Source organism: Meleagris gallopavo, chromosome 5, assembly GCF_905368555.1.
Source record: "Meleagris gallopavo chromosome 5, MGAL_WU_HG_1.1, whole genome shotgun sequence".
Classification (NCBI taxonomy): domain Eukaryota; kingdom Metazoa; phylum Chordata; class Aves; order Galliformes; family Phasianidae; genus Meleagris; species Meleagris gallopavo.
The window spans coordinates 47,830,189-47,857,876 of record NC_139408.1 but is presented as its reverse complement, the minus strand read 5'-3'; the positions used below and the strand labels follow the sequence as shown (position 1 = coordinate 47,857,876).

At 42.8% G+C, this 27,688-nt stretch overlaps 1 protein-coding gene across 2 annotated transcripts in view; it reads left to right on the top strand.

Annotated features, from left to right (window-relative positions):
* The window catches only part of CCDC85C (coiled-coil domain containing 85C), a 103,181-nt gene that overhangs the window by 49,643 nt on the left and 25,850 nt on the right, over positions 1-27,688 (top strand). The window contains exons 2-3 of one of the 2 annotated variants that reach the window (XM_019615870.2): positions 13,097-13,173; positions 21,284-21,322. In XM_019615870.2, coding sequence (XP_019471415.1) covers positions 13,097-13,173; positions 21,284-21,322 — 116 coding nt within the window. The remainder of the gene's footprint in view (positions 1-13,096; positions 13,174-21,283; positions 21,323-27,688) is intronic. The other variant, XM_010711902.3, reaches the window with a different exon arrangement.

The window sequence follows — 27,688 nt, the reverse complement described above, 5'->3', positions numbered from 1 at the left end:
CCCCTGACAGTGGAATGGCTCAGCATCCTCCCAGAAGATCAGTGCTGGGAAGGGCTGGCCTTGTCGTGCATTCCAGAAAACCCCTGGGTTGGAGCGGTAGCCTGGATGATAGCAAAGCAAATTATCAGAGAGATATGAGGATCGACTTGCTCTTTCTAAATGATTATTCCTACTTTTATTGTGCTAACGTTGTACTATTAACTGATTTAAACAGTTATTTCCTATTGTCTCATTGCATCAGTGCAGCCCGGTGATACATTTTAATCTACTCCTATCTTATTTCTACTTCTTTAATAACATAGTGTCTAATGTATTATCTAGCCTTTCTTTCCAGGCATTAATTATACGTTAGCTGTATCCAGATTCTTAAACTATGCCACGTGTCATTCTATGCAGGTATCTGGAATCCCTGTTATGCTTAGTTTTAGGTTATAGCGTATTTTTGGCTGGCCTACTGCTGTTTCCAGCTGGCCCTGACAAACCATCCACCAACACTGCATAGCCAACACATTGCACTTGACAGCCCTTTTCCTGTTTAATTTCCTTTTGCAAGGTCCTCCAGCAGGGCTGCAGGTGCTGGCAGAAGAAGACTGCAGGTAGGGAGAGGAGTGTCAGTGCTTTCCAAAAAGAGGATTTTCCCCCACACCTGTGTAAGAACACAGGCAATGGTGTGTGATTTGATGGCAAGAAGGGGCTCCTTTGTGACCCAATTACTGTTGTTAAATTATATCTCAGGTGAAAGCTGGCGGGAGATCAGATTTATGCCTTCTTTATGCTCGACGCTGAAGTACTGCGCAGTAGAGAAACTGTAAATACTTCATAGTTTTTATGTGTGGCTGTTTTTCCTGGCTGTGCTCAGTCCTCAGTGGTGTACAGAAGACATGCACCTTCCTCCCATGGTCATGCTGCTACTGGAATGTGTTTATCAAAACTGAGTTAAATCACTAGGTATTTGGAGCGTGTAATGTTTAACTACAGTCGGCAGAACAACGGTGCGAGTCTCTCTGTTTTTCTGAGTCTGACTGGAAAGGAGGAACCGCGCAATGGGAAGAGGGAAGAGTTATCTCAGCAAGTACCCAAAGCCACCACTTGCATTCTGATCTTCTGAGCCACAATGCGAAACCTGTGTTCATAAGTCTTCATAACTGCTGGCAGAGCACTGAGTCCCCTTGGTGCTCTGGCCTGTAGTAGAGATTAGCTTCCTTGCTGGGATCCCCAAGAAGCACTTTGTCACTGGGAGATCTGCACATCAAGCCAGCTAGTAGCAAAGTGTGCCCATATCCCAAACCTAGCTATGGTGCCTTGCCTACCTGGTGTGAGCCACTGGCATAACAACAGTAGTTGCAGTAGTTACTTCTGACAAATAGGAAGTGATGCAGGGTTTCTTTCTACAGTGCAGCCAAGCTCCATATTGTTGGCCATAGAAATTTTTGTCTTTGACACCAATACACACAATCCCCAACTCTAGAAGAGCTTAGTGTGCAGGGATTTATACGTTCCCCAGTGATTGCCTTAAGCCATAGGCTTGTGGCTATTTTAGGCTTTCTCTGAGGTTGTAATAGAAAGTTCATTCTGAGCTGAAAATTGCATGAGGTTGGATACATTTCCATTAAAAATGCTCTCTTGATAAATCAGCATTTCACCATGGAAAAATGTTATGTTAAAAAAAAAATAAATAAAAATTCCCAAACAAGTCTTTTGGCATGGCTGAAGCAGGTGGTGCTGTGAAACCAGGTGTGTGCTGGGCAATTGAGCAGAAGTTTCCTCCTGTCCACCCCAAGTGTGACCTGGGGCATTGCAGAGATTTTTGGCACTGCTAATCCTGGGGAAAGCCTTGCGATGGGTCTTCCTTAACCTCTGAGCCGGAGCTCAGCTGGCCTCTGAACTAGCGACTGTGATCCCAGTTTCTGTTGCTCATGTTTGCTTGTTTTTTTTAATTAGCTCTTGCAGTGTTTCACACTGCCTGGCTTTTTTTCAGCTGTCACTCTCACCCTCGTCTCCAGTGGCAGATCCCTGAGCCCAGCCTGCGGCTGGCATTGCTGCCAACTTGCAGGGGGGGGATGCCGAATTCCTGGGCACATGGAGGTTGTGATGCTGAGCCCCTGGCTGGAAGGGCTTTGATCTCGCTCCAGCCTTTTCCCACCGAGGCATCATTTTTGAATGAGTTTCTGCTTTCAGCCTTGTCCTATGCAGCAGACAAAGGAGGTTGGGGAAGAAGGGGGAGGGAAGGCTGTTTACCCTCATCAGGAATAGTCAAGCAGCCTGAGTCAATAGAGCCTAGTTTTCATTAACCTAATCATTAGTTTTTCTCTCTGCCAATTAAACTTTTCCTCTCGGTACTACAGAGGGCATCATTTGCATCTATGAGATTTTTTTTAAATGGGGGGCTTCTTGAGCTTCACGGGGGTATCTGAGGACTGAAAATTAAAGTTTAATTTCTCTCTGCTTGGCAGAAGAGGAGTTTTGAGCTTTAATTATCACCCAGCTTGGATTCCTGACAGTTGAGGACCGTGTTGGAGAGGCTGGTTTCCATTGTGTGGTGCGGATAATTATGCAGTCCTCTCTCAGGCTGGCTGAGTTTATTGTCCAGAAGAATCTTCCCAAGCAAAGGGGGGAGCAAATTTACAATCAGAAATGCGTTTTCAGAGCCTGCAAAAGTTTCAGCTTGATGTTAACAAAGAAAGACCTTTGCAAGTATTTATATACATTTACAACGAAAACATCAATTTGCCTTATAATCAGTCTTTTTTCCCCGCAGGTTGCTTAGGAAGTAGTTTGTAAACTCAGGAGAGCCCTTCTGCAGCTGGACTGCTTTGTGCTATTGCTTTCTAAGCAGAATTCCTTCAAAGGCATTTGGAATTTCTGCATAAAGCCTACCAGCCCATCTGTATGTACAGTGTTGAATATAAATTTACAGCCGTCTGAAACTGGGTAGGGCTTCTTACCTGAGAAGTAATGCTAATGTGTCCAGGAGAAAATACTTCTGGATTCAAATAAATCTAAAATTTCAAAGCAAAGCTACTTCACAACTGTTCCGTTTCACAAGGCTTTGGATTAATCTGATGTCTTCTGTACAGGCTTTTGAATTATTTGTGATTAGAGATTTGTCGTAAAATTGAAGAAACTCAGCAAAGGGCTCATCAAATATGCTGAAGTTTTAAGCAGCAACAGCAGTCCCCCAAGGTGGGAGAAATCTGTGTGCATTTGTGTGAGTTCAGATCTGGAGAGAAACATTTTTGTGTACGTGGACATCACTGTCTTCATAGTCTTCTCTAGGCCCTTCCCTTCTCACAGTGTTTACAAATCTTGACCGTGGTTTGGCTGTTTTGCTGCTGAGGCTGTTTCCAAACCAACATGGGATCTTAGCATTCCTCAGCTCGCCTGCATTCATTGAGTCCCTCTCTTTGGGACAGAGGCCATATGTTGTTGCTATAATCATACTGAGCCTGGTGCGTGTTGGCCTTCTGCGATTTAGGATTACTGATTTCTGTGGAAAGGCTGGAAATGATAACTCCTAAAGATGACAACTCTTTTCTGGCAGAACTAACTCTGAAATCTCAGAATCACAGAATAGCCAGGGTTGGAAGGGACCTCAAGGATCATGAATCTCCAACCCCCCTGCCACATGCAGCAAACACAAAGCAGCCAACTGTTTCCAATAGAATCTTTTTATTGCCTGTATCTTATTAGTATCCTAGGGTTCAAAGCCAGAACTTGTTCTCTGTGTGCCGTTACCTGCTGCTCTTTCACCTTTCTTTGTCAGCCACTGTGCAGTTAGGTGAGAATTTCTGCAGGAGATGGAAAATGAAAATGCTTGGTTTCAGATCATTGGGTCTCATGTGCCAGTTGAAGACTTACTGATTTCATTTTTGCCTTTAAATAATTGTGGTATTTGCTTTCTGGAATTTAAGTGAAGTAACCATAGATTTTCTCACATGTAGTGCATTCAGGATACTCATGGAGAACAGAAATGAAGCACTGTTGGGTCACCAAACCCATCCCTTTGCTTCAGGGCAGACCCAGCTGTACCTACACTGCTCCCAGCAGATGTTTGTGTAACTTCTTTATGAAAGCCGTCATCAGTGGCAGTTTCAACCACCCAGGGCCATCTCTTCCAGCCCTCCTGTATCCCTGTTATTAGAGAGCTTGCTCTCCCTGGGTGAACACAGAGAGCAATTTGTTTGCTTCTTCTTTTGATGATCATTTACATACTTGAATCCGTTACTATGTCTTTGTTCAGTCACTTTTTCTCCAGGCTAACCAGTCTGAGTTCCTTTGAGCTCTCCTGCTAGATTATGCTTTCCACTCTCTGATCCTCCTTATTTTTCTCTGAATTCCTTCCAGCTAGTCCACATGACTCCTGAAGCATGATGCCTAAAAGTGGACACAGATCTGTATTCAAGATCCTTAGCAGCACTGATGATGGAGGATTATTTTCTCAGTTCCTATATAGGGTTCTTGCTTCTGCGTCACAGTGCGATCCCACATATTGCTTTTACTGGAGAATGACATGGACTCTTGTCCATGTTACAAATTGCAAGAGTCCCCGACATCCTTTTCCACAGAACTGCTATGCATGAGGAATTGAGGGATGCTGCCACAAAACTGTAGGTCCAGTGGAGGCTTTGGGCATAGTACATTGATTGTATGGTGGGTCAGCTTTAGTTGCTGTTGTACGGACAGGGATAGGGTCTACTATGAGAGTAGCCCAGGTGAGATGGGAGAGATTGTGTTTTGGATGTGGGAGGGAGGAATTAAGCAACTGGCCTGACATAGGTGGAGATCAGAACAGTGTGTACCCTTTCTGTCAGGAATTCTTCCCTTTCATCATCTTGTTGATTGCTGGAGGCTGCAGCATCTGTTGAGGTGCACCTGAAAGGAGTGGACTCCTCTTCCCAAAGCAGTCACATCATCCCAAATGTTTTGAGTCCTTACTAGCCAGTAGTTTTGAGTCGTAAAAGCCACTAATCGGCTTTGGGGCTTTTTTTAACTGGGTCACGTGACTGAGTTACCAAGATTAAAGCAGCACGAGGAAGGAAAAGAGGCTTAAACAACTCAGGGTGCCTGGCAGGTCATTTTAACCTTTTCATAATCATTAAAGCTGCAGAATCCCATTAGCTGTGAGGAACTTGCAGCCCAAATGAGCATTGTTGACACAACTTTGTTTACCTCTTTCTTGCCCCAAGGAAGAGTCCAGCCCAAGTAGCTCATAGGATCTGGTCATGTCAATGGAAAGGTTCATCCATTCCCTTCTGTACATCAGCGATGTCTGTTGCACCAATGAGAAGCATGGATCTGTCCAGTGTGGGGGATTTAGCTCTCAGTATCTAAAATTAGTCCCTTATGGAAGATCCTGCATGGGCCATGCTGTGATAGATCAGCTCTTGTCCATCTGTAGCAATAGCAGAGAGGTATGGGATAAGAAAGATTATGATGATCTCCTAATTCACTGCTTTGGCACTGGTCAGTAGGCTGTGACTTTACTCTACTGGATTTGGTGGCAGCAGTTCTTGCACTGTTTCAGTATTGCCCTGACCATGGGAAGTGAACGTTTTTGATTGAATCTGTATTGACTAAGGAATGGGACAATCAAAGACCCTCTGGTCTGCTTGTGCTGCTTATGTTGTCTTCTCTTCAGTTTTTCACTTGCAGGTTTTCATGAGCAACAGCATCACCTACAGTAGTCAGTCAGATCTTGCCCTGTTCTTACAGCTTCTGCATCTTTTGTTGTCTCCCTTCCTGTCTACCCAGTAAGCTTCCTAGTAAGCACTGACATAGTAGTGCTGGAAGACACTCTGGAAGGGAGAATCACTCTGATCCACCTAAAATTTGTTCTCTTGAAATTGTTCTGTTGATATTTGTGCAGTCCGTTGAGCCCATCCACATGTTTGGACAGCAAACAGTGTCTTAAAGAGGCCAAGCAAAACTTGAAATCTGCCCGTTATCACAGAGCTGTGGGGGGTGCTGCCTGTATTGCAGCACCTGGAACTGATCCAGGGAGCACCTGCTGCCTCTGACAGTGCAGGCTTTTCTATGCACAGGGCAAGCGTGTTGCAGCTCGTGTAAATCAGCTTCCCTCTGTTACACGTACACCAGTCAGAGCTGTCTGGCTGTGCATGTATTGGACACAACTATTTCTAGCACTGTTTGCATCTAATGATAGTCCATCCACTTTTGCTTGAAAGCTCAGTCTGAGACTGAACCTCAAATAAATCTGATGCTGATTGTTCTCAGAGTTTTGTCCTCAATTAGGCATTAAAACACAACTTGCAAAGCAAACACAAATCTTTTGCTTGGTTGTTTGCCTTCAGGATCTCTGGAGGATGGAAAGAAAGGTTTCCCTGGGAAGTCTGAACAAACAATAGTGGTTGATCATTGTGGCTGAGCTGGGCTGTGCAGGCAGTGGGAATAGGTAGAAGATTTTGCTGAGAAATTTGGGAATCACTGCCACCATTTTTTCCTATGGAAAGACAACAAAATGCTCTACCATTCTCCTGTGTAGAAATGTAATTTACACAGCAAGATAAAATAAGACTCTTTGCTGCTTTATTTCCCCCTTCCTACTAAGCAGCTTGTACAGGTTGCGTGGGTTAGTAGTGGGGTGCAAGAGCTCTCCAGTGGTTCCTGTGTTGCTTTGAGATGATAGAAGGATGGTCCCTGTGAAGATTGTAACGTAAAGGTCGCCCAGACAAAAAAGGAGATATGGGTAGGCACTTTCTAAAGAGACAAGACAGCTCTCTCCTGGCTGCTCTGCCGTGCCAGGCACACACTCTTCCTTTCCTATCAGCTGCGTCCTAATGAAATCCTGATAAGATATCAGGAGTTCTTGAGCTGCTGTTGACAGTGGCAGTGGGCAGATGTGCTGTGCTGGAAGGTGATGTCATGGCTGAGAGTTGCAGCAGTGAACAGTGACATCCGAAGTCAGAGAGACCTTATCAGGCTTCCACAGACTGGCTGGAGGCTGCTAAGCTCCCAGACAGGCCTAATGAACTGGAACTGAATTGGGAGCGTGGAGTCTTGGAAAACTTCAGAGCTCATAGCTAGAGTCTTGCTTGAAAACATTAATTAAATAGCTCCAGTGGTGTATGTCCCATCATCCTGCCTGAGCAGTGCTTAGCACAGCCTTGTTGTCAGCACACAGCCACTTGTGTGGGGTGGTTAAAAAAAAAAAAGTGTGTTAATCTGAGATTTCTGTGTTATTTGGGATTGATCGTGTACTCCTTTATTGTCTTGAATAGTGTTTTAATACCTACTCAGCACTTTGAGATATCACCTGTACTTGAACTATACAAGGTCAGATCTTACCAGTCTTACTCAGACAGGTGTCACTATGGGTTGCATCAGATGTTCGTTTTCAACCTACATGATTCTGTGGTTGTATCAGTGGGTTTTGATAGTAAGAGTGGAAAGATGGGAGCTGCCTAGGAAAAATCAGGGGCTGTGATTTTGTCCACCTCTGAATGTTTTCTGTAGTGACAAGGTATAAAAAGATGTGAGTTTCATCTGCTTCCCAGCTGGTCTGAGAAAGCCCTATTGCCTTAATAAATCACCTTTTTCACAAGACATAGCCGCTGGCCTATTTTTCAGCCTGGTTGTCTGTGTCAAGAAGCAAAACCAACAGAGCAGTAAGAATCTGAAATATTGTGCTGAAGAGTAGAGGTGTGATAACAAAACCACTGACAAACAGTGAAATGTTTTATTGAGCACAGGTGAAGGTCTTTCTCTGAGATGATCTTTAGTGGAAGGGGAGGAAGCAGGAACACCCAACATCCCATCACATGAGGGAGAATGAGGCAGGTCATGGCAAAGTGTAAGACTGGCAGGGCATCTCTCCTTCCTATGTCTTTCTTGGCTTTGGGAGTATCCCCCCTTAAGGTCGCTGCTTTTGGTGAGGGATGGAAGGGTCTTGTTGGCAGGACGGTGACAAAGCAAATAGACCTGTGCTTTGGTTTTGTAAATCCTACTTGTTAATGTATCTCCTGGGGAAGAGTCACAGCAGGAGGCCATTTCACATTGCCCCAGCAGCGTGCAGGTACTGTGAGTGAGGCAGTTGAGGGGCTGTGGAGCATCCTTGTTCCAAGGAGAGTGATGTTAACCTTTTCTTGCATCTCTGTTATGAACTGTGCTGAGTAAAGTCATTGTATTTCTTATATCTGTTCAAGTGCCAAAGTAAGGAAAGCTTTGGCATAAGAGCTTAAATAAATGTGTCTCAATCCCAACCACGTTGCTACAATGCCAGCCTCTGCTCTGCGTGCTCATGGTTTTGAGAAATAACGTAAGTGGAAATAAAAACATTTGTTACTGTCAAAATAAATGCATAATTCATCTTACTTTACCCCTCAGACAGTTTCCTCTGAAATCTCAAATGAGGATCAGAAAGGCTCCAGTGTTTCTGACTGTTTTTTAAAATGACGCTGCTCTGTGCTCTGCAGGCTGAGAGATTGTTTTGATTGTTGAAACAGTTTCTAATTTCTGTTTTAAAAAAGCTTCAGGAGCCAGGCAGTTCCTGCTCCATCAAAGGGCATTTAGTTAAAACAAGGTAAAGTGATTTGTCTTGTCTCAATTTAGCTGTAATGAGTATTAAGTGGTTTGTCTACGTGGAGAAAAGTTATTCAGTTAGATTACATCACAGTTGATTCCAGATGGAGTGTATTTTTTAAGATGGTAAATCTTGAGGGCGATGGATAATAACAGTAATGCTCCTTCATGGGCTGGAATGCAGCGCTCTTACCTCTCACGGAGATAATGTGAGGAGATATGTCCAATTAGTTCTTCAAGGGCTCTGTAAAGAAACAGGACTTCAGGTTTTACAGCTCTATGAACAGTTCAGCTTGAAGCATTTACATTGTGTAAGGGAGCGATGGCTAATTATGGCACTCTTGGTGAGAGTTCTTTCAGTGTTGCTTGCTGGCTGCCTGCAGAGATGCTGTGCTGGGGCCAGCCCCGACCTCCTTCTGCTACCTACAGGTGCTCCAGGAGTGGTGGCCAGTCTGATGTGTACAAGGGTTGTGGGTGGGAGACACAAAGTTTTGAGGGGAAATTCTATCTGGTGTCATCTGGTCAACTGAGGCAAACATTGCTCATATAGCTGCAGCCCATGGCCTTGAGGAGTGTGAGAAGAGGAGCATTTTGGTTCTGGTGTCATCCCATTGCAGCTGACCAGGCACACTCCTGAGTTCTTCTCACGTGTCTTTGACTTCTGTCCTTGATACTGTATTTCGCTGTGCCATGCATTGACAGAGCTGTGTCCTACCCTGCCTTATGGGATAGGATACGGTAGGACTCTGGCGATGCACCAGCTGGTGTGGGTGGGCTCAAAGTGGGTGCCTTATTGTTCTGTGAGATGATGGGCCAGTTGGGTGTGCCAGGGGTCTGGCTCATGCTGCCAGGGAGAAAGCTCTTGGGCTGAAGGTGCAGCATTCCTCAAGGCTGACAGCAGGCTTTGACAAGGTGCTGAGACCATTCATTTTCCTAATCATCCCTAATAATGGGAATGAGGGAGTCCAAGCTGCCAACATTCCAGCTCTGCTGCCTCTCTTGGGTGGGTCAGCGGGGCCATCCTCACCCCACGGTTGTGAGGGAGGCAGGCAAGGGGGGAAACTCGCTGATAAGAGGAAGGTCAGAGGCAGAAAAATGCTGGGAATGTGTTTCTTGATCTAACGTGGGAGAGTCTCGGCCTGGAGTGTTACTGCCTGCTGTCATGGGATTCTTTAAATCTGAGATCAAGATGCAAGTGGCTCGTCTGGTGTCCACCTCAGCACAAGGAGGCCCAGAAGATGGAGACTATCCATCTCCGAGCGTATGGTGAGGATGGTGGTGGTTCTGAGCACTGTTTCTTAGCCTTTGCCTGAAATGGAGCATCTTCTGCTGACAAAGGAGCTAAGTTGATTTTTTTTCTACTTAAATTTTATGTTGCTGTGATGTGCTTTCTAACTGACATCAGACATGGTTTGGGGTTGAACAGTGTTGTGTGAAGAATTCTAGCAAGTCTCAGAGCAGGCTTTTAATGCTAGCAGTGACTGTGGTGTGCATTCCTTCCTGGAGATACAGAAGTTGCCTCCCCAGCATGTCCAAGGAATAGCTTTTTCTTTGCAAAGGATTTGAAAAAAGTGAGAAAATTTTCTCACTGTTTCTTTTTCTTAGGCAGCTACAGCCAATCTCTTGGTCACTCCTTGTAGTTCTCAAGACCTAAACATAGCAGCTTCTGTGTCACTATTCAATCATTTAACATTAACTCTGTATAGATGTTAGCAATACTAAAAGGAAGAGCATTGCTAGTGAAGCTCAGGGTGTGAGCCTTTACTTTGAGCCATATACATATACCCCTGTGCTGGAGGGTAGGGATGCCAAAAATGACCTCCTTCAGCTTCTCTGCCCTTTGAGGGCACAGGATGGGGAGGAGGGCTCAGAAGTAGTTCCTATAAGCTGTTGTTATTGCTGCTGTTTACACACAGCGTGGCATAGAGTTCCATATGTGGCATAATCAAATCATGAAGCAATGATAAGAAATTACCAGGGGAGTGGTGGGGGCACTGCTGCTTGTGAAGCAGACTTGAACTGCAAGCAGGAGAAAGGCTCAGTACAGACTGATTGTTCTGTGTCTGCGTGTGACCTGCAACACGTACAGATCTGTAGTACTGTCTAGCATTTTTGCACTTGTATATGCAAGTGTTGCTGGTACGTAGAAGGTATACAACGTGGACTGTGCTCAGTCCTTGTCTCTGAAATCCCGGAAGATGTGTATTCAGTCCTTTGACACCGCTTTGAATCTTTCCTTGGAGCTGGATGCCCTGATACTCTGAGATGAATATCAGGAGCTGATGTATTGGGATCACTGGATTCACTGCATAAGGGCGCTCACCTCTGCTGCATGTGGTTCTTGGTGAAGCTGGAGCATAGCTCAGGAGGACAGCTTATCTGGCCAGATCTGCAGATGGAGGCTTTGTATCAAGCACACAGATGGAAGAGGTGGGGTCTCAGCACATCTTTTGATGGAGCTTGAGGCTGTTCTGGGTACTGCTTAGCCAAATGGGCATTACTGGGGCTGAGCAGTGCGTACAGAAGAGGTGAAACTGTGCTCCATGAAGGATCCTTAAGGATTTTAAATTCCCCATCACCCTAATGGAGGAGAGAGTCATTACTAATTCAGCAAGTTCTTGAAGCTAGTGCTGAAATCTTGCTGACTAAAGCAGAGATCTGCAGCATTTTATTCTGCATTTCTGTATGCACGACTAAATTCATGGCACTGTTTGCATGAGACCTCAGCTGGGAAGATGCTGTGGATCGATCACACGACCTGCTTTGTTTGCCCTCTTTTCCTGGAATCTGTGGACCCCTCTCGTGGTTGAGCTTCTGTTGGTCAGACAGTTTGCCATCTCTGCAGCTGAAGGAGTGCTGTTGTGAACCTTTAGGCTATTTAAGCCATTCACTGAACTTACACAGCTCCCTATGGTGTTGTCTTATGCTTTTTTTATGAGGATTTATTTGGATTTCCTGATTTTGTACAAAGCATTATCAAAACAAAGCCATGAACATGTTTCCTCTGAGAATGCGCGTGCCTGAGTTGGGCACTTCACTCTGATGGGTCCCGCTGTTCCTTTATGTGTGGTTTGGCTCTTGTCTATGGTAGAGCTTCTCCAAGCGTATTCCAATTTTTCTCTTGACTGGTCAAAGCACTCTCGGTGCTTAGTGGTAGATTGCATGCTAGCTCTTCTGCAAAACTGCCCAAAGAGTGGCCAAGAAAGTGCATTCAGGCTTGCACTGAGTGCCTTTGGCAGGTGCTGGCACAGAGAAAGATAAGCCTCTTGGCACAGTGCAAGCCTAAACCTTACACATGTGCATGTGCACGTGTTTCTGTGTGCAGAGATGAAGGTGAGGGTGCCTGCTGACCATGGCAAACTGGTCCAGGATGGAGCCAGCAGCAGCCCTGTGCTGTGTAACACTCTGTTCCTCTCTGATTCATGCTCAGCGTGAGGTCCTTTGGCTGAATAGTGGCTTTTGCAGTCATTCTGTAATAATTGAAATGAGGGAAAGCATAATTCCATTTCACAGAGCCCTTTTACAGAGATTGTTCAGGTTTCTTTTTCATATGCTAAAGCTGCAAAACTCCCTCCTTCTTGTTCTCCTGCTGTAACAATTCGCAGCCTCCGCTCCCAAAATTACGAGTGGAGGTGAAGCATTACAGACAGGTGGATGGAGGGAGTTGGTGCAAACTGTTAAGCTCTAAAGAAAATGGCTAAAAGGTTTCTCCTAGGTTCCTTTAATTTCTTCCCTGTAAAATTTGCAGATGTATTGGTTCAAAGCAGATTTCAAAACAAAAAGCAGATGTTTTGGTTAGCAATAAGCCCCTTGCAAATATGTTTGGAAGTTATCTTCTGTGCCAGGTCACCGTCTCTGATGTTGCTGTCTTACTGTCAAGGTAAACTTGCCATTCAATTCCTTCAGGATGAAAATTGCTGTACTATGTGGAGTTGTGCTGTAACTTTCTTTCCTGTTTCTATCATATAGTTCCACTAGAAAAAAAGGTCTCATGGGTAGGTATTTCTGCTGTATGCTTTGAGATGTGTATGCTTCAGCTTGGAGCTTGACTGTATGTCTCGTGCCCTGTTACTGTGCTGAGAACTCTGGCACAGATTTTATTTCTGTGGATTTTCTCAGTTGGTTTTGAAAGAAAAAAAAGCATGTGTTTTAGGGGGTGGTTTATCTGAACCTGAGTTGAGGCATCTTGTTCTGTCGTTGAGTATTTTGGTGCATTTTAGATGAATGAGAACATCTTTCAAAGCTCAGAAGTTATTTGAGGAAAAATTATGAGACTCCATATGAGACTCCATCTTTCAGCCTCACTGTCCTTCCTTTTTCCCCCTCCCCCGGATTGGTGGCACTGATGGATTCACAGAAGGAACTGCTGTTACCGAATCTCAGCTCTTGAGTGGAAAAAAAAAAACCCTTTGGTGGAGTCCCCTCCTTACCCATCATGCTTGTAGTCAGTAGATCTTTCCCAAACTTGTGTTCCACAGGGGGAAGAAATGCCTTGCCGTGTGACAGCACTTACCTCTAACACAAGAAATTGAAATACATCTTTTCTTTTTTCCTAAAGATTCATCTTCCAACTACATCAGACAACTTGAAACAAAAGTGAAACTGCTGGAGGATGATAACAAGCTTCTCTCTCAGGTAGGTTATTTATTTCCTAATAGGTATTAATGTGGCCTCAAGCTCTGTTCTCTGGTTTCTGTGTAATTGCCTGCCCACCTGAATTCAGTGGGGATTTCTTACAAGGTGAAGAGCATAATGCTGTGAACTCCCTGATAATGGAACTCGGTCTTCTGTTGCTATGCACCTTCTGCAGTAATGCTACCTCAAAATTGGCTATAAAGAAAAGAATAGTAAATTCTCTGTTAGCATCCCTGTGCGTGTTGAGGAGGAGTACATCTGGATGTGCACAAAGGGTGGGCAGGGGGGCTCTGCTGGCACCAGCAGCAGCAGTACACGCTCTGTGCTTGCACGTGGACATCTCAGTGCAGTATGAGGCCCTGGCGTCGCCGCTGTCCTTGCTGTGGGATTTTGCCTTGCTTGCCCATTTACATTTGCTTTTATCTTGTTGAATGAGAAGGCTGTAGTAAAAGAACAGCCTTGGGAGTAGTTTTGTGCAGTGCTGGCTCCCAGCTTTTATTTGTGATCTCGCTGAAAGCAGAGCAGACATCTTCAAAACTGGCACTTTTTGCTTGCATCCATCCTTCAAAGTCTACTCCACGTGCCGCTGGGCTTTTGATCATTCCTTGTGCTTACCTATCTATATATAGGAATGTCAAGCAGTAGGAAGAAAACAATCCTTCTGTTTGATATGTCCCCTGGATCCCCTACAACACAGCACTCTGTGTAAAGAGGGGGCAGCTCTGCTGAAATCAGTGAAGAGCAGTCTATTTAAACCATCAGATGATTCCCCATTTTTTTTTCCTTTTCTCTGCATCTTCTCACTGTTGCACTGTTCTACTTCTCTGGGATGTTAAATGTTTTTTTTCCATAAACTTTGCTTCTTACTTCAAGCGCTAAGTTTCAGAATAATTTTGCTCCAAAACTTTTTTGTCAGTTTTTTTTCTTTTTATTTTTTTTTCTCTGCATTTCACCGAGTCTGAAAAATAGACTGCTCTGGTATCTTTATTTTGTTCTGTTTCCAAAATATTCCTGTTAAACAATAAAATTGAAAAGGAGGGAGGCTATGTGCTTACTGAAATGTCAATAAAATAATTCTGGTAAGTCATAATCTTATTGAAACCCACATTTTAACCAGATTGTGAGCTTTTAAAAAACTGCCCAAGTTTCAAGTTTCCTTGTTGATATTGCCACCTGTAATGCATGGAACACGGAGCACTGAAGGGTTAAAGCCCCCGAAGGACACTCAACAGCAGCTACTGAGTGGCTTCAAGTATTAATCAATTGCTAATTTAATTTTAACTCCCTCTGTCTTTCTCCCACTCCCTGTGCTGGCGGGTGGTAGCTGAAGCCCCGAGATGATTCCATTGGAGATATCGATAAGCAGATGGGCTGTGCGTGTGCAGCTGCCAGGGACACACATGGATTTGGGGACGGGCTCTGCTCAATGTGCCCTTGGCCTGACTTCATCCTGCCGTGGCCGAGCACGACATTCTGTTGGGTCTACCTTCTGAAGTAAAAAAAAAAAAACAACAAACAGTAATTAACGGGAGGCTCTGCCCTTCTGCCTTTATGCTTCATTTTCAGATTCCACCAACTATGGACAAAAAGAGCAAGAAAAGCAAGGAGAACTTGTCTCTGCACACACTCACATGCATATGTACACATTGTTCCCAGTACTTTCCCAGAATAGAGTAATCCACTTAACCACACTTTCTTGCTTCATCTCATTGGAAGGTGTTTAGCTGTTACCATGTGGATCTTGGGCTAAGACTCAAAGGACTCAAAAAGGATCCTGGCAACAATTCTCTTGTTTCTGAAGTTGCCAGGTGATCCTGGCAGTTTGAACTCGGCAATGCCAAACCGGGTTGTCAACACCGAAGTCACATTTTAACTCAGCCTGGCTTCCTCCCTGGGAGTATTGACATTGCAATAATATTTGCAGTCTGATGTCAAGAAGTTCTATCACCACTGTGCTGAGGAGTGATGAAACCTGACGTCCTAAGTAACAAACAGTGCCTGTGCATTAAGGGATTAACAAATCAGTGGTGGTTATGGAAGTCTTCTGGCTACTTTCCAAGTACTAAACATAGAGCTAAAATAGTGCTACATCCAGAGAAACCTGAGAAGCCTGGTGCTGCAAATGATATTGTGAGCTTGATGGGAGGATTTATATTACAGTGACTCGTGAGACAGTGCACCTCTGCTAGCTGAGGCATCCTGAGTGAGATTTGTTGCTTTATCTTTCTTGGTGTCTGGCAGGCGAGGCCGTGCTGAGATGTGATGATTATCTTCATATGCAAGGGTTGTAAAATCATAGAATCTCCTGAATTGGGAGGGACCTGTGAAGATCCTTGAGTCCAGCTCCTGGCTTTACACAGGACCACCCAAAATCAGACCGTATGACTGAGAGTTGTCCAGCTGATTCTTGAATTTTTTGCAAGCTCGGTGGCACAAGCAAGAGCTTGTTGAGGGAACAGAGAGCTTCCCAACATGTGCTGGAATTGCTGCCCTGCCTGGTGCGTGTTACCAGCATCCAAGAGTGCTGTGATTCACTTCACTCTTTTTCTGGTGACTCATTGGAAGAGATTAATGGAGAAGGTTGTTCATTCTTTTGTGTGGTAAGGAAGTGCCATTTCTCATGAGCTGCACTTTGTGATAGAGTAAAGCAAATGAAGAAGTGAATGTTATTTATGATAGCCATATATGGATTTTTTTTTTCAGTGTTTTTTTTTTTTTTTGCTTTCTAGGGAAAAAGATGTGTATTTCCGGTTGGGAAATGAACTTCTCAAATTGCTTACCCATCAGTAATCACTGCTCTTCCCATCCTCCTTTCTCTGTGGAGAAGTGACTCTAGTTTGATACTGTCTTGGACTTAGATTTACACTCAGTTGTTTCGGTGACGTGGCTGTGTTATCTAGAAAATGACACTTGTGAATGGCACCACTGTGCTGGCAAAACTCCTGGCAGCAGTTCTGACAACACGCAGATCTTGTCGCCTGGTTTATATTGGTTGGAGAGAGGTTGTACCAAATGCCACTATTGAAAAGGTAGATGTCTGTGGTATAAGCCCAGTAGCAAGGACCTCACAGTGTCCTGGAGCTGATGGAGCCAACCTTTCTTAGAAGTGGAGGTGGTTTCTGTCCTGCAAACACAGAACCAGGTAAGGGGAGTGGCTCACGCTGTGCATCCAAGGATCCTTTGTGCCAGCCTCACCGTGGCTAGCACTTTAATGTGGCAAGGTGTGGTAGCAATCCCTGGCTAGTTTCCAGCTTCCTTTTATAGGAGAAGAACAATCCAAATATGTTTCCTGTGTATAGGTTTAAGTGACAACTTTATTTTCTCAAGTTTTAGTTGAGGTGTAAAGAACAAGGATGTAAGCTCTCAGGAACGTTGGGTGTTGGCTGTGGAGAACTTCGCAGGCATCCCTTTTATTGTTTGAAATTCTCCAGGGAAGAAGCATGCTGCATTCTGCTGTGTGCAGGGATTTAATCTGTTCCACAGTGTGTGTGAGAAGTCCTGTTTTTCCTCTATGTCTTTGAGGAAAATGTACTGGAAGCCGAACTTTCCGCTGCAGCCTTTGGTTAGGCATGATGAGGGGACCCTTCATATTACTGAAATACAAGCCGTGTAATGAGAGATCGTATTTACTTTTTGTTGCTGAGCAGAAAGTGTCCGAGTTGAAAATAAACCCCTTAAGCCACCTCACAATGCCCCTTAAACTAAAAATGAATTGGTAATTACATGCTTTTCCCTCAAGATTGGAGAAACCTGTATTTAACAGCTTTGGGAGCTCCAAAGGTCAGTTCTGGGCAGTTTTGTGACTAATGCATATGTTTTAGAGATAATAACAGTGATGAACTTTTGGCCATCATTCGCATTATTTTACATTTTCACATCATTCTGTACAATGGTAAGAATTAAGCACTTACAGCTAAAATTGCAAAATGTGTAGGCTTCATGGGCTCGTCCACTCTTCTCACTTCTTGCAATGAAGTCCTGTGCATTGTGGGCTTGGTGTGTCTCTGCTGATCCCAGTCCAGATTTTCCCTTCGGGGTGGGTAGGCTGGAAGCATTTTCCTATTCAGAGATGCCCAAGGCATGTTGCACACCTTGGCTTCAGAAAGCCCAGGTTGGAGGGAGGAGATACTCAGAGCAGCAGTGAGTGGCCAGATGTTCAACAATGAGATCCTGATGTTTCTTTGAGGAAGAATGCCAGGAGCACTTGTGCTGAGCAGAAATAGGAAAAATTCTTCTCCGGGGAGGGGACAACCCTGGGGAGTTATCAGGAACATCTGAGTATTTAATTAAATCACCACATAGACTTCAGTATTACCAGCACCTCAGCGTCTGCCTGCCTGCTGATGGGGATTGAGAGTATCCCTGGGAGACCCCTTTGTATGCCAAAACAAAATCCTGGAAATTGTGCTTAGCCTTCTTTTTAAGAAGCTGTATGCTTAGCCTGAGTTCTGTGCACTTGGCACAGGCATACACCCAGCAAGCAATTTCTGGCATATTGTTCTGAAAATGAGGAGGAGAAAATGGACCCCAGGATTTCAGGGAGCTTAGGGGTCAACAGTACCACACAGGATAAGGATGTAAATGCAGTTCCATGGAGTTTAGTTTCTTCCCGAAGAACGGAGAATGGAGGAGAGGAAGGAATTGCACACAGTGTGCTGGCTGACTGCAGGAGAATCAGGCTGCAATTTCTTCTCTTGTTTTATGATCACTCTGTTGTGTGCCAAGCCTGCTGTTAACAGTTCTTGCTTGTGCACTTTTCTCAGGGCTGGGATCAGGTCCTCACACTGGGGCCTCTCCTTGAACCGCAGCTTCACAGGTTTGTTGTGAGGCTGTTACGTGTGCTTGGAGTGCTGTGTGTGCTCGCCACAATGGAGCAAAATTACAAACCTGTCTTATTTCCCCAATGCCTACCTGGTGTTTGTGTGCGAGAGGGATGAGGATAATTGCTTTAATTTGAAGTATCACAAGGGAAATAGGTTTTTTTGTAATGGAGAGTAAGTCAGACATGAAAGCTTTCCAATGCATTTAGTCTCCGTTTGAATTCAGAATGCTGAAGATGACATGCCCTGAGTTACTGTATTCCTGTTCTTGTGCACTGTGTAAATGTTTAGCTGCATATTGATTTTAATTAATCAAAAAGAGGATGTACGTTTGGGTCCTCATCCAAATATTCATTTCCAGCAAATGAGGACTTTCTACAGAATTTCACTCTTTTTGGGGTATAGCTCATACAGAACCACATTGTTATGAGTGTCTGTTGCACTCACCAAAATTTGGACATTTTGTATTGCTGTGGAATAGTGTGAGTATGAGGAAACTTACACAGAGATCTTCCATGCCCCATTTGTTTCTGTTCTGGGTGAGCAAGAACATTGGGTTTAATGAGGCTCAGTTCAACCTCCAGCTGTGAAATGCAGGATTAGTCATATCCTGTGCTTAACCAGTTTTATAACAGTTTCCCCAGGTTCCACTTTTTTCTGCTTATAAGGACAGGATCGGGAAAAAAAAGATGTTAATTACAGCTAGATTGGGCTACGAAGTAACATTATTTTGTGTCTTTATAACATGCAGAGATGTTCAAAGTACGCAGCTTCTCAGTGATCAGTCAGCCTGATAAAGACTTGAAAAATGATTTCAAAGAGAAACTAAGCATTAGTTGCAGAGGCTTAAAAAAACAGACTTCTGGAATAAGTTCAGTGCTGAATTCTAGACAAAAAAAAAAAAAAAAGGGAAAAAAAAAAAAGAGATATTAGCCAAAGCTATATGTTTCCAGTTTTGTTTTGCTTTTCATAAACTCAAAAATGCAAATCTAGAACTATGTAGTAGACTTTTAAAGAACATTCAAACTATCTCATCAAAAATCAGACTTCTTTCAGCTGATTCTTCCCAACTGTTTCACTCTGGTGCAGCAAAGTGGTTTGAATATTTGACTGGTCCACTAGAAGAGAGGAGCTTGAGTTTCCATTCTGCCTTGAGCACTGCTTAAAAAGAAGAGAGGAATGGCCACAAAGTGCTTCACCAGCTTGGTTGCAGTGTTAGCTAAAGCCTGCAGGGGATTTAAGTCTTTGTTGTCCACGCTCCTAGCCCTTTTATTTGGGGAACTCCATCTGCAGTGCTTTGGCCAGGAGCTGCGGGGGTTCCCTTTAGCCTCTACCCTGGAGCACAGCTGAGAAAAGAAAATGCAAGGTGATATGAGGGCATGGTCCTGAGTTTATTCATTCGAGTAATGCTACATCTACATGTACTCGCACAGTGAAATTGGGGCAGCATTCCTTACCTTCTCCATCGATTTACTAACGAAGAGACTGATTTTGCTGCTAATGAGCCACGGATGGGCTCCATTAATCTGCAGCTCCTAAACTTATTGCTTACAAGCCACAGGCCAGATAAGGGCTACATGGAATGTCAATGCTTATAGCTCTGTTTGGCATGTTAACTATTGAGCTGCATTTCTATTTGGGTTATAGGCTATACTGCGTGAATCTCAGCTGCACTCAGTCCTTGTCCTCTCTTGAGCAAAACCTGCCAGTTGTGTGATTATAATTATATACTGCAATTTGGTTTGAGCTGATTATCTGAGCCTCCAATGAGTTGTGGAGCTGATCTTTCTCTGCTGGTCAAAAATAAGAGGAAAGAGATGCAGACACACTTGAATATTAGCAGCGTGCTGAAGTTCTTGCCTCAGTTGCTACAGAGAATGGAGAGGTTTAAAACTTGCACTGCTTTTATTGCTCATACTCCACTGAAATAGTAATAAAAATATTTTTTTTGTGGTAGTGGTTTTACATGGTAAAATCTGCTAAGCCTCTTACTGACCATCTCTTGATATTTATTAAGCCTCTCCCAAAATGTTAGTTTCCCCAGCGATAGAGGATTCCAGTTTTGTTTTGTTACCACTGCAAGCAGATGAAATCTGTGGCTTTGCCCCTTCAACTTGCATGCATGCAGTTTGTGATAATGAGGGAGAATCTGAAGATCAGTGAGAGTGGAATGCTGATTCCTGAGCTGTGTTTGTGACCTGCTGGTTGAGCACCAGAGAGGGAATTGGGAAACAAGGTGATCGGAACACCATGGTTCTCCAAGGCCTTTACCACCAGCATAAGGAATGATCTCAGGGTGCGCTGTGTAGACAACGGGAATATGAGCCAGTGTAAAGGAATTTAATCTCTCCTGTTTCTGAAGGCTCATATGACATGAAAGACGTTAAATAGTTCTAATCTCATTCCTTATTTTTTTTCTTGTTTTCAGAATCCTTAAGACATCCAGCACATTGATTTTTTTTTTATTTTTTTTTTTTATTGCTTTCTCACGTGTGTGGTTTTCAGCTTGCCTGATAAATGCCACTGGAGCTAATAGGACTCTTCACGTATACTTAAAGTCTGATGTGTGCTTTGCTGAGCTTATTTTTGCTTGAATGTCTTGTAGTGATAACTGCAATTACAGAGCTTTAATTCAATTATTACCTAGCTTCACACAGTGAAATTGCACATCCCTCGACTTCCTGGTGCATGAGACCCTAAAACATTGACTAATGAGATAAAGGGGCAATCTTTGCGCCAGGCAATGCAATAGGGGATGTTCAGCAATAGGATCAGCTGTTGTGTGCTCAGTCACCAGATTCACTGCTGACTTATTGCAGCATTTCTTTCACTTAGTTTGAGATGCGTTTCTGATTTGCTGTACCTCAACAGTGTGAAGAGTTGCTCTGCTGCTGGACTTTGGAGAACTTGGGTCAGATTGTCCTTACAGACTGGTTTGTTCTGATAGTGCTGTTCAGCTCTGTGGGTCTGTTAAAAGATCTGTAGTTGTGAGTAAAAGCAAGGTGCTTAAACTTAGTCAGCTGTGTTTGGGGTCACCATGCTCAAAATCGGGATAATAAGATGTTAATGTCTGTGCAGATAATAATAGTTTCTGTAAGATTTCATTCATTAATATGAGAAAATGGGGTTGAAGTTCAAATAGTTGTATTATCTATGTCAAACGTTGCATGTAAGAACAGCTTACTTTGGTGATCTGTGGTACAGACAGAAATTAATCCAAGATGATTAAATATCTTTTTTTTTGTTTAAGGTTCTAAATGTCTGTATAATGTTCTTCTATTCCCTTCTAGCTGACTGACTGCAACAGCTTGCCACGAAATTTCAGCAAGGTAGAGATAGCTGATGCATCCGCAAACAGCTTTTTGGATCTGGGGGTTGCCTCTTAACACTGGTGCTTGTTGTTTGGGGCTCTGGTTGCTTGTTCTTTCTCATGCTAATATGGGCCATTTCCAGTTTTTAATCATCTTTATGTATTAAATATGCCTCTAATTATTCCATCCTGTGCTTGTGCAAAAGCTGTTTGTTAGTAAAATCTTGGGTTTTTGACCAGCTAGAAATCAAAGCCATTTACCCACGTGAGAAGTTGGTAAGTTTTGGGTAAATTGCTTCAGGAGCAGCATGTGTTAGGAATAAGAGGAAAAGATTTCGAGCTAAACCTTCCATTTAATTACCCAGTTGCAAACAATGGGTTGCTGAGTGTCAAAATTGATGCAGTTTCAATTACTGGGACAATTATGGTGTAGAAAATTGTTGCCAGTGGGTTTAAGAATTTATACTGCAATGACAAGCAAGTAATTCAGGTAATGGGCAGTACAGCAGTCCATAAGGATGAAGGCAGCCCAACTCACTGAGCTGAAATAAAACCTTCCTCCTTTTCATCATCACAAAAATAACCAAAAGCCAAGGCCTCAGAAAAGTTTTTCATCAGAGTTTCCATCAAAGATTTATGGGTAGAAGTTGAATACAAAGAATATTTTTTTTCATATACACTGTTTCTCATATAGAGAATTCACCAGATTGTAAGACCAGATTCTTATGGACGTACATAGTTAGTATGGGGTGCTTGCTCTATAGTCAGGGACCAGCTTCACCATAATGTTTTAATTAGAATCATAGAATCATTAGTTGGAAAAGACCTTTAAGGTCTTAAGATCTTACGTGCCCACCAACCACATCTGTCAGTGCTACATCTCCGCATTTCTTGAACGCTCCAGGGATGGTGACTCCCCACCTCCCAGGGCATCCTGTGTCAGTGCATTTCTGCTGTTTCTGAGAAGAAATTTTTCCTAATGCCCAACCTGAGCCTCTCCTGGTGCAACTTAAGGCTGTACCTCTTGTAAACTACAAGCTGAAGGAAATCCTGTGTTTTGTAAAAGAACAGAGTAGCTGCTAAAAAATGGAAATTACTTTTCTCTCTCTCTGAGCTGGATGTTGGTATGGCATAATAATTTGTCCAAAGAAAATCTAATGAACTGCTGTCAAAAAATGAATGTTATGTTGCCAGTACTGCATTCGTCACAATATTCCTTTTCCTGTAATTGTGTTTAAAATGCTTAATTTCTTCTAAAGTTATGTTTATTAGGAGATAAATGCTTAATAAATTTAATGTATGTAATCTGCTGTCTCTTGAACTTAGTACCAGTTGTGGAGTATGCTGATGGTCATAAAGCCTTTGAATTCACACTTCTCTGGGCTGTCTGCTGTTGGTGATTGATGTGGGGTTGATCCCCCTCTTAGTACTGGATGTGTTTCCCTTTCCCTTCATTGAGGGACTTCCCAGAGGTAAACAAAAAAGACTTGGATGAGGCTTTGTATGAAACCTGGCCTTTGAATTGGTGCTTAGTTTTCTTCTGCATGGCACGGGGACCAGGAGTGGAATCTTTCACAGGGCTGAAGATTACAAACGAGTTAAGAAGTGATAGAAGTAGCGTCTCAGGTGCTCAGCCATGGCCTCAGGCTCCAGCAGGACTGTCCCTCTTGGCTCGTGCTGCACACTGGGAGGACAGGGGTCTCCAGCAGTCCAGCACCACATCACATCTGCCAAGCTCCTGTTTGGAGTTCTTAGAGGCACGGGGTGCTTGTGGGTGCACACCTGAATTGCTACAAGGTGACCCCATGTTCCAGGAGAGAAGGGAAGCTGATTCTTAGTAAAGGCTTTAATTTTTCCCTAGAGCACAGAGTCAAACTGATCATTTATGATTGTTCTTCCTTTTTCAACCTCTGTTCAGCCTTCAGCTGTAATGACTTAGTGAAAGGAGAAAATATTGTTTTCAATTAAAGGCTACTTATGTAACGACCCTATTTTGAATGCTAATTCATGAATTACTGGAAGCTGACAGTGTCGCTTTTTAATTTTTCTCAGCCACTCCAGCACATAATTTTAATTGAAATTGTTCTGGGTTTTTTTTGCTAATATCTTTCAGAAATGCTGAAAGTATCTGTCAAGTAAATTTCTGCCTCTTGCTGCACTTAACTTCTGTTGAGAACGGTCCATTTTGTTAGATCAAAGTGTTGCAGAACTAAATGCCTATCTTCTTTCTTTTCTCCCTTCCAGCAGAAGTAACACTGAAGTGTAACAGAAAAGATAATTTGTCTGACTTGTCTATAAGTTTTCAACGCTTTATCTTCACAGTTGGTTCAACATGGCCATAGCACTGATCTGACTTTACTGGACAGAAACAGAAAGGAGAATAAATGTTTCTTCATAGTAACTTGACCTTAAAATACTGCAAGCACCATCCATCTTCCTGTGTTATTTGTGTTATTTTCAAATTGAATCACTCAGCACATCAGGTCAAAAAGTCAAAGGGTACCATTTCTTCTCCCTGATAGAAGAATGGAAGGCTTTGATAGGCACAAGTGTTTGCTGGTTTTTGGTTTTTTTTTTTTTTTTTTTTTTTTTTTTAATGTAATTCTAGGTGCACCTTCACTTCTAAGATGTTTAAATGAGAAATTATTTTGTGTGGAAAATACTTGCCACTTTCCACTCATGGCAGTCATCAAATTACTTCTGTTTTCTAGGGAGACAGGAAGGTAGGTTTACAGTTCATTTTTAATAAAAATGTGGTTTCTTGGTTATATTCTTTTCTCACAGACATGTGTAAGGAAAATTCTTTCCCTGCCAGGAGGGGCATATTTAGGTCCATCAGTGTCTTAGGAGGGCTGACAAAGATTTCAAGCTTCGGTCCAACAGCAGTATATTCTGAGGTCAGTTCAAGTTCTGCCTAACTGAAAAATACAGCAATAAATGTCACATCCTTATTTCCAAATAATAAAGAATTATTGTGTCTGGAGGACTGCTGTGGAGCTGTCGGTGCTGCCAGGGTGGTATGCAGGCTTGTCCCTGTGCTCATCAGCTTGTAAGGGGAGGCGATAAAGTGCAGTGGCATTGGGTTAGACCTAGGGGAGATGTTGCATTTCTGTACTGCTCTGAGATGTTTCTCTATTTTCCTTTCCATTTCCTCTTTTTTTTTTTTTTTTTTTTTTAATTTAAACATGTGGATGAAACAAGTGTTTGACAAAAAAATCTCAGTAAAAGAGCAGGAGGTACTCCAGAGTTGCTGGTGCCTGCTTGTTGGCATTTGCAGGGACAAGGGTATTTCAGGATGTACAAGTTGTAAATTGGAATAGGTTAGGACCGACTGTGTGCCTCACATCTTCTCCTGCAGTTTCCATTTCTTATAATGTTCCTCATCTCTCACTGCACCTCAGCCTAGAAAACATGCCCACCAAAAGTTCAATCAAATCAGCACTCTGCTGTGGAGAGTTTTAGTACAAATGAAAATTATTTTGGTGATGAGTTTATTGAAACCTCTCTGGAACAGGCTGCCCAGGGAGGTGGTGGAGTCACCGACCCTGGAGGTGTTCAAGAAACATTTAGATGTAATACTGAGGGACGTGGTTTAATGGGAAATATTGGAGATAGGTGGGTGATCAAACTGGATGATCTTTGAGGTTCTTTTCCAAACTTGGTGCTTCTATGATTCTGTGAAACAGGAAGTGATTGTACCTGATAGGTAATTTATTATAGGCACGTTGCACATTAATTGAGATAATCTCCAACAATGATGATAAACGAGGATGATCAGTGATTGTACTTTTAATGCTGTTCTGACTGGAAAAGCAATTTGGGTTCTACTTACATCTCAGTAATGAAAACTGGGTAAGGTAATAAGAGATTTCATTTTGTGAATGAATTGACAATGCAAATACCAGGATTTTTAATTTAGGCTTAAGTGGAGTAATGGCTACTCATTCTGATGCATCATTAGTCATATTGCTTTTTAATAAGGGTTTCACTTTCTTTTTCTGGTTAGTCCAGCACTGATAGCCAAGTCCAATGAATGTATAAATGTTTAGAAAGGTCTGATAAATATGCATCACTACGCTATTTTAATTTAAAAAGAAGAAAAAGCAATTTTCCTTCTACGGCCAAAAAAAAAAAAAAAAAAGAGCTTTTAGTTCAAGAAAAATAAATAGTGCAGAACTGTGACTGTTAGATTGTTGCAAAAACATCTCAATGCAATTTGAAACACATTCTCAATGCAGTTTTACTTCTGCGCTTTTTAATGGAGTGCTCTTGAAAGGGACTGGCTGTCCTGCTGACAGCAGTAGGAAAAGTAGGAAACCATACTGACAACAGTAGGAAAAAGTGGTTCTTTGGTCATCTCCAACACAGATGTGTTATGAATAATGGAAGGCGATGATTTTTCTAGCCCTACTGAATTCACCCCATGCCCCATTTCTCTTCTGAGCATTTCTCTGTCCAGCCTTTTTGTTTCTTGGATTTCTTTTCCATTCTTTGTTTGCTCCTCTTTTTTTTTTTTTTTTCTTTCCTACTCTTTAATTAAGGGCTCGTTTTGATGTTCATTGAACTCAGTGGGCATCTTTCCATCAGACTGAGTGCATTAGATCAGATTCATCAGCATTAGTCGCCGAAACAACCTAACAATAGTTTTATCACACATAGATTCACTGTCGTAAATGGGATTTGTTTAAAAAAAGCAATTGAACTAATCCATTAGAAACACTTGTTTGAGCAGAGTTTTGACTGTATCTGTGTATTTACCAACACAATTTGAATCAATTTAAGCCAAATTGAAATTAATGCGTACTTGTGCTTACAGGCAGGAATACTGGTCAGTTAAATCAGTTTAAACCAGCATGATTTTAGCCAAAGTGGTGGTGTGTGTTGACCAGAACTAGCTCTGGTGTCCTTGCTTCCTTTGCTGGCATTTTGACTTCCTATGGGGATGACCTGTAGTGTGTTGAAATGCGTGCTAGATCTAACATAGACTAACCCCTTGAGATTTTGGGGCAAGAGGACAAGTTCCTGGGAGACAGAAGCAAATGAACACCTCATCTCTTTTTCATGCCTATTTCCACACTCCTGTTTCCCCACATGGCACGCTGCCTGTCTCAGTGCAGTTCGCAGAAATCTGAAGCAACAGGAATGAATTTGAGAGTCTAAATACCAATGAGGCAGAGCATGGAGCAGAGCTTTGAGATATATGGCCTTGGGGTCTCCAGTACATGGCTATATCCTCACATTTTTTCTGTGTTGGTTTCTGCTGCCTTACTTGGGCCTGTGTGAAGACCTGTTCATTCCAGAGGCTGGGAAGGGTGTGGGAGGGACACACTGAAGGAGCAGGCAGCAGAGACCTCTCTTGGGGTTGCTGCTCCTAGTGCTTGTATGGAGTGAAGAAGTGGCTGCATGGACAGTGCAAGCAGAACCAGCTGGATTACAACCATTACCACCAGGAGTCTCCTATGTATGACATATCTGGGACATTACCAAGAGAATAAGGGTCTGCTCATCATCTTTCTTTCTAGCCTTCTAACCTTCCTTTGAAAGTATTTACCGTGGTGAAGAGAACTCATTTTTGTTCTGGTGTTCCTGTGTACAGGAGGAGTTGACTTCTTCTGCACATTTTTTTGTTTTGGGCTCTGTTGTGAAATGCAAACAAATTGTAGGCCTTGTAAATCCCAGGAATCCTAGACATCTCCTTAGTTAAAATCATGCCTCTATGTGAAATACAGCAGTTCCTAGTTTGTCAAGTGATGGAGGGCTAGCATCCATTTCTCATGATGACTTTCTTGAAAACTGTCCTCCTCACAGCTTGTAAAATGAAAGCCAATAGGATGTGTGGGTCAGAATGCTTGTGAAAGAAGAGACATTTTAAGATAAAACAAAAGCTGAACTAGCACTAAGCAGACCATCTGGCTACAAGAAAATGTTTCTGACACCAATAGAAAATGATGTACCCACTCTGAATGCACTGATTCTTCTCTATGCAATGGGAGCAAGAAACATAAAGACAAACTTTCCATATTTCTGAGATCTGCACACAGCCACAGTCCCTAAAGCTTCGGTTATGGTCAGGCCTTTGGGGTTACTGAGGGTTTTCTTATATACAGTTGAGCTGATTTATGAGACTTCCCGTTAAATTTTATTGCACCAGTGGTTTTTCTTTGGTTCTTTTGAAGTGGAAAACATCATTTCTACAGCAGATGCAAGTCAGAAGTCTTAATGGAACGTAAAAATCTAAAAGGTCATGATTTTATGGCTTTAAAATGAGGGATAGTGCATTGCTTTATACTCTTAAAAAGATGTAAAGTTAATGAGGATATTTATCGTTAATAAAAAGATATAATCTTCTCCCAGGCCCTTGATTTTGACTACTTGTATGTTGATG